The sequence below is a fragment of the Erinaceus europaeus genome, chromosome 11, assembly GCF_950295315.1.
Source record: "Erinaceus europaeus chromosome 11, mEriEur2.1, whole genome shotgun sequence".
In the NCBI taxonomy this organism is placed as follows: domain Eukaryota; kingdom Metazoa; phylum Chordata; class Mammalia; order Eulipotyphla; family Erinaceidae; genus Erinaceus; species Erinaceus europaeus.
In genome coordinates, this window is record NC_080172.1 from 91,270,021 (window position 1) to 91,284,756 (window position 14,736).

At 36.2% G+C, this 14,736-nt stretch overlaps 1 protein-coding gene across 1 annotated transcript in view; it reads right to left on the reverse strand.

Annotated features, from left to right (window-relative positions):
- Positions 1 to 546: 546 nt before the first annotated feature.
- Positions 547 to 14,736, reverse strand: part of NEGR1 (neuronal growth regulator 1) — a 938,974-nt gene continuing 924,784 nt past the window's right edge. Inside the window, exon 7 of the mRNA XM_007530478.3 lies at positions 547 to 4,348. Coding sequence (XP_007530540.1) covers positions 4,224 to 4,348 — 125 coding nt within the window. The 3' untranslated portion in view covers positions 547 to 4,223. The remainder of the gene's footprint in view (positions 4,349 to 14,736) is intronic.

Sequence of the window (14,736 nt, forward strand, 5' to 3'; positions counted from 1 at the left end):
TTGCATCTGAATGCCATGAGGTGAAGGAATATGCTCAGTTTTATACCCAGTTATACTATGAAATTACACTACCACCCTGCCTTCTAGATGTATTTGAGTTTTCAGATACTTAGCCTGCAAAACCATCCAGAGTTTATTAGCAGTCTCCATTTCTAACTGTTGCATTTCAGTTAGTAAAAAATTTAAATAATTGATGAAACAATCTTCAGAAAACCTTTTTTTTCTCTTAGGCTAGATGTAGTTCAGCTTGTCAGACCTTTTGGGAACTAACAACCTAGAGAATGACTACTGAGGAATCCTTTGAAACTGTAAGATTTGAAATTTCTACCTTGTACAGCTTTGCAGTACCTGGAAAGTGTGAGAGTAGTATGGTAAATGCAGCAGAAAGTAAATAAGTGATAAACAGAAATGCATTTACATTATTATTTCTTCCTTTTTTCCCCTCTTAAGCTAGTAGGCTTTTTAAAGGAGTCAAATACATATTTTAGTTCATAAACTGACTTTATATTCACCTATTTGAAACAGTACAACATATTTTACATCAGATTGTGAAATATGGATGTTTTAATAAAAGACAGGAGAGCTTTTTCCAGTCTTTAAAGTAAATACATATTCAAAGGATCTTAAGGCATACCATTTATTCATATTCATATCTATTGAAATACTGTACATCCACATACTTCAATAAATAGTTAAAAACCTGACCTTTTAAAACCATTTCTGAATTTCAAAAAACAATTTTTATTGAAAAGATTAAATAGATAACTTTTGGCTGTGTCACAAAGCTAAGCACAATGGATAAGTTAACAATAATTCAGTAAATTTGATCAGTATAGATGATTGGCTTTGATACGTTTCTCAGAATTTTCTGAGTTCACATGTAGGGATATATATATATATATATATATATATATATATATATATATATATATATATCTTTTTTTTGCCCTGAATTATCTGGGTAATTTTCTCAGTTCTCTAGTCTACTTTCTAGGTATAGATTAAATTTTGTGATGAAGTTTTAATTTTTTAGTTCAGATTAATTTCCCCCCAAAGTGCCTTTAAGTTTGATATTATCCCTCTCAAATATTTTTGCATCCCTCCCACTCCCAGATATAATGCTATAATTTGGGCTATAATTTCTGTTACATAATTGCTGCATAATAGGGACTTGATGGTAGCAACAGGACTTATACTTCAAATGGGGGGGGGTCATTGTAAAACATAATTACACACTTGCAGTCAAATGAAGAATGCAAATGAGTCGAGACAACCACCCTAACATTTACGTCCTTCTCTTTATCACAGTTTCTTCCCTTTACTCCATATTTCCTTTCTTCCTCTGTCCCTTTCTTCTACCCATCCTTTTTGTTCCTTCTATCTCTTTATATTTTTCCCATTTGTGTCTTTTCTCTTTTACTCTCCTATCTCCACAGCTCTTTATCTTTCTTCCTTGAAAAAGAAATTCAGGGGCAACAAAAGGAGTCCCATTTGTGGGACTCCAGAAATACAGTGCTGAAATGAATAGCTGGAAAAATTGTTACAGATCAAAAGATAAATCAATTTTATAAAACTGCTATTCTGAAATTGCAACAATCTTGTACAGTCAGGACTGATAAAATGGAGTAATCAGACATTTCATATGTCCATAAATGTAAAATCATCTACTTGAACATTATATGCAATACATTCACACAAAAAAGCAAATACTGTAGCCTTATTTGAACAATATTGAACTCATAAATACTCATGATTTTACTCTGTCCAGGGGCCTAGGAACTAGGAATGCTGCTGTGATACAGAAAAACATAGTAAATACCTCCTCTATTTAAAAATGTCACTCAAGAAAGTCTTTTCTAACATAAAGGCAAATACATATAGCTACTGAGCTATGACTGTACTTCTGTCACATTCTATGGAAATAACACCAGACTCCACAAATTCGGAATCATGACAACACTTTGAACTAATTATTTGGTTCATCCATAGTTTATACCTTGATTTACCTCACATTTACCCTACAAACCTTACAAAGAGGAGGTATTTTTAACTCTAGGAAAGCGACCACTGTATAATATGCATTCTTGATCTGTTTCTTTCTCCCAAACAATGGTACTGATGGTTAACACTTTTGCGGTAGCACCACTATTTCTAGTAAGTAGATTATTGTGGAGTGTGCCACTTTAAAGCTGCAATACAAAAAATAATTTGTAGTTTGCTCACCAAATTCACAAAGGATAGAAAAATCAATAATAAGCAGAATTAAAATGCTATATGCATTAAAAAACCCGTTTTAATATATCAGTCAAAAATGTAGTAAATTATTACAGAGAGTAATAGCATTATGCCATATTATTGCCATTTTTTTTTGTAGAAACACTGTGTACCTATGCTTCCTTGTTTATGATTCACTTTTTTCTAATTAAAATAGATTTATGATGGACTTTGGGATTAAATTTTGCTTGAAAAAAATCAGGATTCTCAAGTCAACTCTTAAGACAAAATACTAAATATTTTAGTTAGGTATAATCTCTGTAAAGCTTCTTCTATCTAACTTTATTAGTAGTAATTTTTTTTACTACTATCAACATTGTGACTTCCAAAAGAGAATTATTTGAAGAAATATACATTTAGTGAGCTTGGTTGGTAATCTCAAACTTGTAAAATGGCTCTCAAAGTTATGATTTTACTTTGCTTAATAAAAAGTAAAACCATCAAACTATTCCTATAATGCAATATTGTTAGAGTAACAGCAATTTGATTTAAAAGGTAGTTTTCATTCTTTATGATAGAAATAAACTCATATATATATGATAGCTTAATAATTAATAGACAATAAGTATTCTCATGACTGGTGTTTTGTCTTCATTGAATTGCCTCTTACACATACTATGGTAGAAGAAATAAACCATAGTAATTTTCTTTTGACTTTAGTTGTTTGAGCTAAAATGCTATGAGTAAATGTTTTATTGCAGAGTTAATTTCAGGGATTGATCTGCTGCATACTAGTCTGGACTATGGTTTGGAATTTTTATTATATAGCATCCATTTCAGACTATCGACTGAGTGATGTTTTCTGGTGGAAAGATATGTGAAGTGGTCTTATTTATAGGGCCACTGTGTCTATCATAACACACCTTCAACTGATCCAAAATAATTTTGAGTGCTTACAAACTCATGCAATATCCTGTGATCATACTTCATGTTCTTTCTGACAAACCATTTTGGAAATTTTGGCTTGAATTAGTGAAGGGAAAGATGCTGTCTTGTGAGTCAACCTCTTGGATGCAATCATTTCAAAGGGAGTTATATCCCAAAGCAGATCTAACATTTGGCTACAAGTTAGAAATCATTTAGTAAATTTACCTGTGCTGTGTGAATTTGCTTTTCACAAAATTCTCAAATCTCACTGGTCATGAAGGGAGATTTTTTTTTTTTTTTTTTTTTTTTTTTTACAATTTAGTAGCTCCTTTATCCTTCAGAGCTAGTTTAAATTTTATCATGGCAAATTACTTTTGGTTTCAAAATGTGGAATTTTTCAAAGCATTTTTCTTGTTGTTGTTGTCATTGGAGACAAAAAGAAAACTATTTCATGAAGGCACACTCATGCTGAACTTACAGGGAAGAGAAGCAGAGCTGCACAGCCAGTTAGTTTACAAGGCTCATTCCTGAAACCTGAATATCATGCGAGCAGGAAAATCTAGATAGGTGTTATAGTTTGAAGAAATGTCTGAAGGCAATATTATTTGCTTTTTTTTTTTATCAAAAAAGAAAAGAAATGCTTCTTTGTAAATGTGAATTGACTTGTATTGAAACAGGGAAATGAATGCTTGTATTGCAGCCTTAAAGAATCACATATTCACTGCAATATTCATTTTGTAAACTACAGCCTGCAACCTAGCAGACCATGACTGAATGCTTTTCAAAAGTTGTAGATTACAAACATGAAATCACAATTAATATCCTCTAAAAGTAATTTCAGAGCTTTCACGTCTTAAAAAAAGGACAATGTGTACTGCTTCACAAGGTAATGTAGCTAATCAAAAAAAAAAAAAAGAGTAGAATTAAAGTATTTACATAATGAGCAATTCTACAGAAGGCGATCATCCCCATGTAAGCACTGCTGATTATATCCCACGCTGCTTTTAACAAACTGTACCAGATTGGATCCAGCCATCAGCACTTTCAGAGAATCCTTAAAAGCCTTTTATGGGTCTTTAAATTTATTGTAGAATGGCATTCTTCAGGTAGAATATGCTGGTGAAAGAGGACAGTGTCAACACATGGTACCAGCAGGAGAAAAGAATGTCAGCGCTCCCGGTAATTCCATACTGGGCTGTACTTGGAGCTGGAAAGAAATGGAAAAGATTAAATCAAAATCTAATTTGTGTCTTTCAGCATTTTAACAATAATCAAAAAGCAGCTGGGTGTATTGGAAAGAGCTTTGGCAATGAAGACAGACTTCAGTTCACATCTGGTTTTGCTCTCTTGACAATGTGTGGCCTATTCGAATAACCTCTCTTAGCTGCAGTTCTCTCAAGGGCAAAACGGAAGTAATATAATCACTAGACTAGCTGTGGTGAGAAATGGCAATGAATGTACATGCAGCTTTTTGCACTTTACGGGATACATGCTAAGCTGTAAACAAATAGCAAACTTTATTATTCATCTATATGTATTGTAAATGTTTGTATTAGTGGTCAACATTCAAGCATATCTATATATTTTAATTTAGGTATAATCAACACATAATATGATATACATGAAATATCTACAGTGTATTGGTATAGACTCTCTATTTTTTTATTTCTTTTTTTTATATTTTTTTATTATTTACTTATTCCCCTGCTGGGCTAGCGTGAGGGTGTTTCTTCCCGGGCATGTGCTCTCTGGGTTGGAGAGAACTCAACCAGAGCCAACCTGGGATGCTGGTGGGAAAGGAACCAGGAACTCGTGGCGGAGCGGGAACACAGCACCTTTATTGATCAGAGATAATGCCTATATATATATATATATATATATATATATATATATATATATATATATATATCTTTAACCGGAAGTGGCAAGTGGGAAAAGGAAATGGCTTTAAGGTAGAAAGCTTCCATAGCAACTGTTGTGAAGGTTTTAACCAGTGGGGTTAATTAATACCCTGCAGGCAGGGTGGGTCTCAGTCAAAACAATGATTATGTAAATATCCCATAGTATCAATGATGGAGCAGAGCAGGGGGGCTGCCCAACATTCCCCTTTGTTGCCCTTGTTGTTTTATTGTTGTTGTTATTAACATCATTGTTGTAGGATAAGACAGAGAGAAACGAAGAAAAGAGGGGAAGACAGAGAGGAAGAGAGAAAGTCACCTGCAGACCTACTTCACCACCTGTGAAGCGACTCCCCTGCAGGTAGGGAGCCAGGGACTTGAACCAGTATCCTTACTCAGGTCCTTATGCTTTGTGCCACATGCGTTTAGCCTGCTGTGCTACCACCCGACTCCCGGTATAGACTATATTATGATTACCACAGGAGTGTTATTGAACACCTCTGTCATATCACATAATGATTTTTGTGTGTTAGGAAATAATTAAAATCTACTTGGGGTGTGGGAGTGGGCACTAGGGCAACCAATTAAGCGAATGTTACCATGAGCAAGGACCTAGGTTGAAATCCTACTCCCCACTTGCAGAAGTGGATGCTTTAGAAGTTGTGAAGCACATCTCTAGGTCTCTCTCTCTGTCTCTCTCCCAACATCACTATCTACCCCTCCACACTCATTTTTTCTCTGTATTGTCAAATGGAAAAAATATCCATCAGAAGTGGTGGATTCATAGTGCTAGCAGTGAGCCCCAGCAATAACCCTGGTGGCAATTAAAAAAAAAAGTGAAATCTAGTTTTTCAGTAGTTTTGAAACTACAATACAGTATTGTTGTCTGGAATCACTATGGTTTACATTGACTTTCCAGGACTCATTTATTTATTCATTCTAAGTTTTCGCTTAGACAACAACCTCCCAATTTCTTTACCCTCCCCACAACCCTCTGATAACTATTACTCCCTTCTCTGTTCCCACAAGTTTTCCTTTTTTTGAATTATACATATAATTAATATTGAAAAAGAGTCCAAAAATAATATTCTTAAAGTTAATAATACATAACTGTTAGTAAACTATTAGTAAGGAAAACAAAAATAAAACTTTCTTAAAAAGAAAAAGAGTAAATCATTTACCAGTGAGGGGGAAGGAGACATAGTTCTCAACCCCCTGCCCTCCCCCTAATTAGAATAGATTTATGTCTATTATAGACTATCTAGAGTTTCTCCTTTTGTTTATATAGCTGACTTCAGGTTCTCATGTGTAAAAGTGAATTCAGGTGCTTTCTTCTAATAGATATTCAAACTACAGTAATTATCTATAGATATCCAAAGTATAGTAAACACCAATAGGTAGACTAGAATCCCTTTTCCACCACTAGTGGTAACAGGTGTAAATTAGAGTATCTTTACTGAAGACCACATTTTTTTAAAATCTTAATAATATGTATGTTAACTGTTTCCTGCTCAGCTACAATGTCATACATAGATCCATACCTACTTGGAGACATTTTATTGACTATATACTGTATTATCCAACGGGTTTTGCTCCAAATATCCATTTTTTTTTAATATGTATTACTTTGGTGTGTAAGAAAGAAAGAAAGGCCAATTAGTTTATTTGAAGTTCTGTGGGACTTGGGAGATACTGTCACTATAACATCAAGGAATGCACTTTATGTAGACTTAGCAACATTTGTAGAAATAACATTCGTACTGGAGAAAGCTATTTTTAAGACAGGGCAACCATCTAGAGGCAAGATTTTTTTCATAGAAAGTCATCCTCTCCCTGAAGGACCAGGATTCAAGCACCTGGTTCCCACCTGCAGGAGGAAAGCTTTGCCAGTGGTGAAGCAGGGCTGCAGGAGTCTCTCTGTCTCTCTCCCTCTCTCTGTCTCCCCTTTCTCTCTCAATTTCTAGTTTTCTCTATCCAATAAACAAATAAAGATAGGGAGTCCGCGGGTACCACAGCGGGTTAAGCGCACGTGGTGCAAAGCGCAAGGACCAGGCGGAAGGATCCCCGGGAGTCGCTTCACAGGCGGTGGAGCAGGTCTGCAGGTGTCTGTCTTTCTCTCCCCCTCTCTGTCTTCCCCTCCTCTCTCCATTTCTCTCTGTCCTATCTAGCAACAACCACATCAAATAACAATAGTAATGATGACAACAATAAAACACCAAGGGCAACAAAAGGGAATAAATAAAAATATTTAAAAAATAATAATAATAAATAAATAAAGATAATTTTAAAAGTTTTAAAATCATCCTCTCTCTGTTATGTATGTAATATACACTTCTATTGGTGCCTCTATTCTGCTCCTTAGTGTAGCCTATAAACTAGATTCCCTCATTTACTTTAGAATTTCTAGTATTTTTCCAACTAATTTATCAGATATTGTTTGCTCCTTTAACCTAAATAGCTCAAACGAATGGGGAAATGTTTCTCTGTGTTCCAATACTATTAACTGCTCAAAAAATAGAAATGAATTCTCTCTCCCAATCAGTTTTTTTTTTTTTTTTTTTTTTTTTTTTTTTGCCTACCAGAGCACTGCTCAGCTCTGGCTTATGGGGTGCAGGGGATTAAACCTGGGACTTCTGAGCCTCAGGCATGACAGTCTGTTTGCATAACCATTATGCTATCTACCCCTGTTCCCAATCTCTTCTTTTAAAATTTCTTTATTGGGGGACTTTTTTTGTTTTTTAATTGTTGTAGTTACTATTGTTGTTGTTGATGTCGTCATTGTTGGGTAGGACAGAGAGAAACGGAGAGAGGAGGGAAAAGGAAGAGAGGAGGAGAGAAAGGTAGACACCTGCAGACCTGCTTCACTGCCTGTGAAGCAACCCCCCGCCCCCCGCAGGTGGTGAGTCGGGGACTCCGACCAAGATCCTTATGCCAGTCCTTGTGCTTCTCATCACTTGTGTTTAACCCCCTGTGCTACTTCCTGACCCCCCTTTTTTCTATTTAAGTGAGGAAAAATATGCATGCCGTTATTTACAATATTAGGGATATTGTAATGGCATGTGAAAACTGAAGTGATACAGAAAATCATAATTTTAAACATGTCTGGGCAAGGTAGGATTGATTGAGCTGAGATTATTATAAGAGAGGACTATTATTTGGCATAGGAAGTATTCAAGGGTAATGGCAGAGGAGAGAGGATAACATATTGTAGGACCTCAAAGTAGGTTATTCTTGTAGGACTGTGTATTTGTTGAAGTTTGGAATAAAAGAGATTAAAACTGGAATTTTAAGCTGGTATGGAAAGAGAGACAGTAAAATGAGAAAAGTACCTTGAGGTTGGAATTTACATGAGAGACATACAGATTGGTGCATAGAAGCAATTGAGATTTCTTGGAAACCTGCCCAACCACCAGGTTCTAGAGATTGCTGACCCACACCTGTGCCTGATGAGTCAATTGGAAAATAGAGTCAACAGCATAAAACAACCTGACCAGTTACAAATGACAAGGGGGGTGAGACCATAAAAAAGCAAGTAAGGGGAGTCAGGAGGCAGTGTAGCAGATTAAGTGCAAGGACTGGCATAAGGATCCCTGTTCGAATCCCCAGCTCTCCACCTGTAGGGGAGTCACTTAACAGGCGGTAAAGCAGCTCTGCAGGTGTTTATCATTCTCTCCTCCTCTGTCTTCCCCTCCTCTCTCCATTTCTCTCTGTCCTAGCCAACAACAATGACATCAATAACAACAACAATAATAACTACAACAATAAAAAATAACAAGGGCAACAAAAGGGAAGGTAAAAATAAATAAATAAAAAGGCAACTAAGACCCCCTTGACATGCCTTTGCTTCTTTGGTGTGGTAGCAGCACTCCTATTAATTTGCAGTCATATAAATCACTGTTTAATTAATATGAGAGGGGGAAAATTGATTGAATATCTCAAACTTTAAAAAAAATTATTATCTTTTTATTTATTGGACAGAGACAGCCAAAAATCAAGAGGGAAGGGGGTGATAGAGAGGGAGAGAGACAGAGAGATACCTGCAGCCCTGCTTCACCACTCGTAAAGCTTTCCTCCTGCAGGTGGAGACCAGGGGCTCGAACCCCGGTCCTTGTGCATTGTAATACATGAGGTTAACCAGGTGCACCACCACCCAGCCCCCATCTCAGACTTTTTCATGCACAGACCTAGGCTGAGTCTTTGATATGTTGACTCTCTTAAAAGCTTAGACCAGGGAGAACAGAAACAACCGGTGGCACAGTTATATGCAAACAATATCAAAGGACATAAATTATGGTGATGTTGTGTATGATACAGAAAATCCTAACAAATGGATATTTCAAAGTTAACCCAGTTGCCAAATAATGTGATTATAGCAATAACTATTGCCTTTTTAAACCCTAAGACAGCAGGAACCCTCCCGCTTCCTCTATAAAGCCTTTATTTCCCCCAGTCCTGGAACCTCTAGGGTGGGGCACACTTTCCTACATGCTTCTCTCAATTCATACCAAATGATATTGCATCTGCTGATCCCAACCTAATCAACGCAACAAGCAAAACCCCAGCATGCTTCACTTCAGACTGTGTCCAGAGACGTCAGGCATGGAATGTTAACTCTTCAGTCTCATTACTCCGGGTGACACCTTTCCTTTCATAGGATTCTCTAATTCCATTCCAGGTGGTTCACTTCCTAACAAAGTTCCAAAACTGAGATATAGACTAAGTCCTGTGAGATAGAGCATATGTTCACATGTATCCATAAATTAGGTCAAAATATATAACTGAAAGCAAAAGTACACAATAGTCTGTAGTGAGTCAATATAAAGTTCATAATGAAATAGTGTCTACTTAGACTTAGATACACTCCTCACCTACTTCCTATTACACTTCCCTCACTCACTCCAAAAATAACCTTATCAAAGCAAGAACTGCAAAAGCTGAATAAAGGCAAGAGACTGACATACTTTAATGATGACTCTTTAGTAACTATCAGGTCACCCCATCAGCTGGAGCCCTAGTTGAGGAGTCCTGAGATTCCCAAACAGACTTGATGGGCTGAGATCTAGAATAAATCCCTCTCTCCATTGTTATTGGCCATTTCTATCAGGAACAACACAACAGACACTTTTTTGGGCCCCCATAGGACCTTGCCCTCAACTTGGATCAATAATGGTAGAGAATATTCCATCCTCCGAAGGAAGACTGGACATACTCTATGCTACACCTGAGGATGATGGGTCCTGATATTGGGGCAACTTGGAATGTTCCTACTCATGACCACAGAATGTGAGCTCAGATCTAGAGGGATGCAGAGGTCAAATAGGCTCCTAAGTTGAATATGGGCACCAGATCACATCAAATCAATGGGGCTTACAGTCAACAATATTTATACCCCTCTTCCATACTAGGGAGCTACTCTCTTCCCTGATCCAGGTTCTGGTCCTTTTTCCAGTCATGAAATCATCTCCCCAGACAATAACTTGGATCCACCTCTATATCAGATTTCAGACTCAGGGAGAAAAAAAAAAAAAAAAACTAGTATAGCCACAGGCCCTTTGGAATATAAATAAAATACGCTAGTAGGCTATCTACAAAATGGAGACCCTCCCCGCAGCTCTTCATCTGCGCTATTCCAGCCTTTAGGTCCATGATTGATCAACAATTTGCTTGACTTTAAATATTAACTCTCTTTTCAACCACCAGGTCCCAGATACTTGCATGATGCCAACCAGACTTCCCTGGACAGACAACCCCATCAATATGTCCTGGAGCTCCAATTCCCCAGAACCCTGTCTCACTAGGGAAAGAGAGAGGCAGTCTGAGAGTATGGATCAACCTGAAAAGCCCATGTTCAGCAGGGAAGCAATTACAGAAGCCAGACCTTCCTCCTTCTGCATCCCACAATGACCTTGGGTTCTATAGTCCCAGAGGGTTAAAGAATAGGAAAGCTATCAGGGGAGGGGATGGGATATGGACTTCTGGTGGTGGGAATTGTGTGGAGTTGTACCCCTCTTACCTATGTTTTTTTTTTTTAAGTTTGTTTTTAAAATTTTTTTTGTTATCTTTATTTATTGGCTAGAGACAGTCAGAAATCTAGAGGGTAGGAGAGATAGAGAGGGAGTGAGAAAGAGAGACACCTGCATCCCTGTTTCACCACTAGCAAATCTTTTCTTCTGCAAGTGGGGACCGGGGGCTCAAACCTGGGTCCTTGTGCACTGTAACATGTGCACTCAACCAGGTGCACCCGGTCCCTATCCTATGGTTTTGTCAGTGTTTCCTTTTTGTAAATAAATTTAAAAAAATCTTTAAAATGCTTGTGTTTCCCATAAAGATCTTTGCTCCACACTCCCAGAGGGATAAAGCATAAAGAATAAGGAAGTGACCAACAGAGTGGATGGGATATGCCACTCTGGTGGGAGGAGTTGTATAGAATTGTACCTCTCTTATCCCACAATCTTGTCGATCATTATTAAATCACTTTTAAAAAAAGAAATTGAAAAATAAGAAAACATGAAGCAAAACCTGGACTGGGTTTTGTTGTATTGCACCAGAGTAAAAGACTCTGGGGTGGGGAGAGGGCAGGGTTCAGGTCCTGGAACTTGATGGTAGAGGTGGACCTGGGCAGGGGGAGTTGAATTATTATGTGGAAAACTGAGAAGTGATACACATGTACAAACTACTGTATTTTACTATTGACTATAAACCATTAGTCTGTCCCCTCAATAAAGAAAAATAGACTCCACTTCATTTGGCAGGATGACAATTGCTTTTTTATTGTTATTGCTGGTTTTTTTTGGTATGAATTCTAGTGTGTCCTAGAAATTGAATCTTGCCAGTGTGCCCAATTTTTACTTGAGATCATTCTCACTTGCCATACTTCCAGTAGTAAAAACAAAACTCCACCAGCATATTTTTAATTACGCTTTTTTAATAAAACCTGAAATCCAAATACTTTTACCAATATAAATGAATAAGGTAATAAAAGCACTACTCTACTCCCAAATCCACAGCTTAAATCTAGCAGCAGTTTAGTCACACAGAGTTTGCATTACCAGCAGGCAGTTTTTAATGGGACTTTCACCAATGACTTATATTTCCACATCACAAGAAGAATTGTGTTGTTTATTCCTCAAAGAAATTAAAGGAAGTGAGAGATACATTGACCCCTGCTAGCAGGAAGTTTTCTTGACAGTATAATTACTGATTCTAGGTGAGTGAGACTCAAGGGCTGAGAATACTACTCTTTAGTAAACACAGTGAAATCAACTACTTAGTATGTGCATTCACATCACAAATGAGTTTTTAAAAATGAGAAGATGAAGAAAATTATTTTGTACTTGAACACATACCTTTTCAAGTTTTGATATGTAGGGCATCTAATTTAAAACTATAAAGCTCCTTAGATTATTTGCTTTTGTTCAAGACTTATAAAAATGTTTTCTTTGTAGAATTACAAATAATTATTTAATTGGTCTTTTAGTACTTCAAAGATAGCTGTTTAAAAGTTATTTTTCTGTTTCTAAAACCACTGAGTGTAATATAAACAGGAAAGGACTTAAAATAATCAAATCACGTAAAAATGATTTCTGAAGTGAGAAAGATTTTAAAGCCAAACATACATATCAAAGATAAAATTTTTATTATCATAACAAATTAAATAGCACATTAGGTGAGTATAGAATAAAGAACTCTACCTCACTCATTCCTTAAAATGCAATTTGGGGGCAGTCTTTCCTGAATCTCCTCTTCTTTTTCATCAAGGTAAGCAACCATCGTTAGACCACTATATGTATGCTGTCATATTACATTGCAAGTATTTTTATACATGTATATATCTCTCAGCAGACTATAAACTGCCATAAATCAAGCTCTACTTATCTTAGTGCTTCCAGGCACAGTCTAGTGTTTAGTAGATATTAAAGACATATCTGCTGAATTAATAATTCATTTAAAGAAATTAATAAATCACAGTTAAAAGAAGTATTTCTGTCCTCCAAAATGGCATCTATTGGAAGAAAGCCATTTGCTTATAGCCTACAGATTCTACTGATTCACTCAGTTACTAATGGAAGGAAGCTTCATTTATTCAAAAAAAATTTATTGAACTGGAAAGCAGGTGATGTTCTAAGTACTGGGATTACATCAGTTATGGTCCTTTAGTTAGTTAATTCTGTATGCCTCATATACAGATTACTATCATATATTTCTAGTACCATCTTTCCCCCCATATACCTTTATCTTTTGCCACTCAACTTCCTATTTTCATAAGCATGGCAAAACTATATCAACAGTATATTAAAACTTACATTTAAAATCACATATAAAAAGTACTTTCCCCTGAAGACTGAAAATCATATACTTTTTAGTTCTTTATGAAGTTAATATTTCCAACATTTTTATAATAATGTAGAAACCTACTGCAATAAGAAGCAGAACCTGGTAATTAGTAGTCCATAAAACAAATGATTATCAAATTGAATGTGAGAAAATTGTCTAAGATGTGCATGTGTTTAATTTAATACCCTTTAGTTAAATGCCCCATTTTAATATTTTTTTTCTCTGCTTTATTGCTCTTAATTTCAAGTCTGTGGAGACATTATTCTGTTTTTTTCCTGTTGCCTATTAGTCTGATTGTCTTTAGTTTTGTGTAGAAGAAAGTAGTTTTATCGAAAAGGTGAAGACTTACACACAGAAAAAAGAAGAAAGTGAAGTATCCATATGTGAACAATGTATTTGATGCTTTCTTATCCACCATTTTACTTAAGAGAAAGAACATGGACAAATAATATGGAGTACGTCAGGGAAGCTACTTGTATGTTATTTCTAAGTCAGAATTTAAAGCAAATAGAAAGGACCTGATTGGTATTCTTTCCACATATTCAAAAAAGATAAGGCATCCTAGATCATAAATATAATGCACTTAATATATAGTCTTTGGTTCCAGATAGCATTGGTTCTGAGCCACTTTTTTGTTTCTTAATAACTGGACTAACCTATTCAACATCTTTTTTAAAATTTTATAATCTTTATTTGTTGGATATAGACAGTCAGATATTAAGAGAGGAGGAGGAGAGAGAGAGAGAAGAGAGAAGAGGAGAGAGAGAGAGAGAGAGAGAGAGAGAGAGAGAGAGAGAGAGAAAGAGAGACCTATAGCCCTACTTCACCGCTTATGAAGCTTTCTCCCTGCAGGTGAGGAACAGGGATCGAACCTAGGACCTTGCTATTCAACATATCTTAACTGTGATTAGTTTAGTATCTTCATTTGCAAATGAGGGTTGGTAAATTTCAAAAAATGATCATGAAGCTTAAATGTGTGGATTCATTTAAAGTACTTAGTGCAGCATGTAGTGCAGGATAAACATTCCCTCAGGTGATAATAAACACTCCTAAACACTTATTTATTTAGTAAATTCTTTGTGTGTTCTATGCCAGCCAGTCTGTGAATCACCAAGCAAATAGAAATGACTCCTGTCCCTATAGAGTGTTCTCTTTAGCTTGAAATAATTCCTATGAAAAGAGCATATTTACATTCTTAACCTACAGTTGGCTAAATTAACGTTTCTCAGGTCTTATAAAGCTGTTCTCCATTTTGCGTTACAAAACCTCTCTATTATTTTGATTACTTATAATGACATCTGACTGGTTCCAGACATACAGCGAAAGTGTCTGGACTAGGTGGAGAGTCCAGGCCTTTGGGATT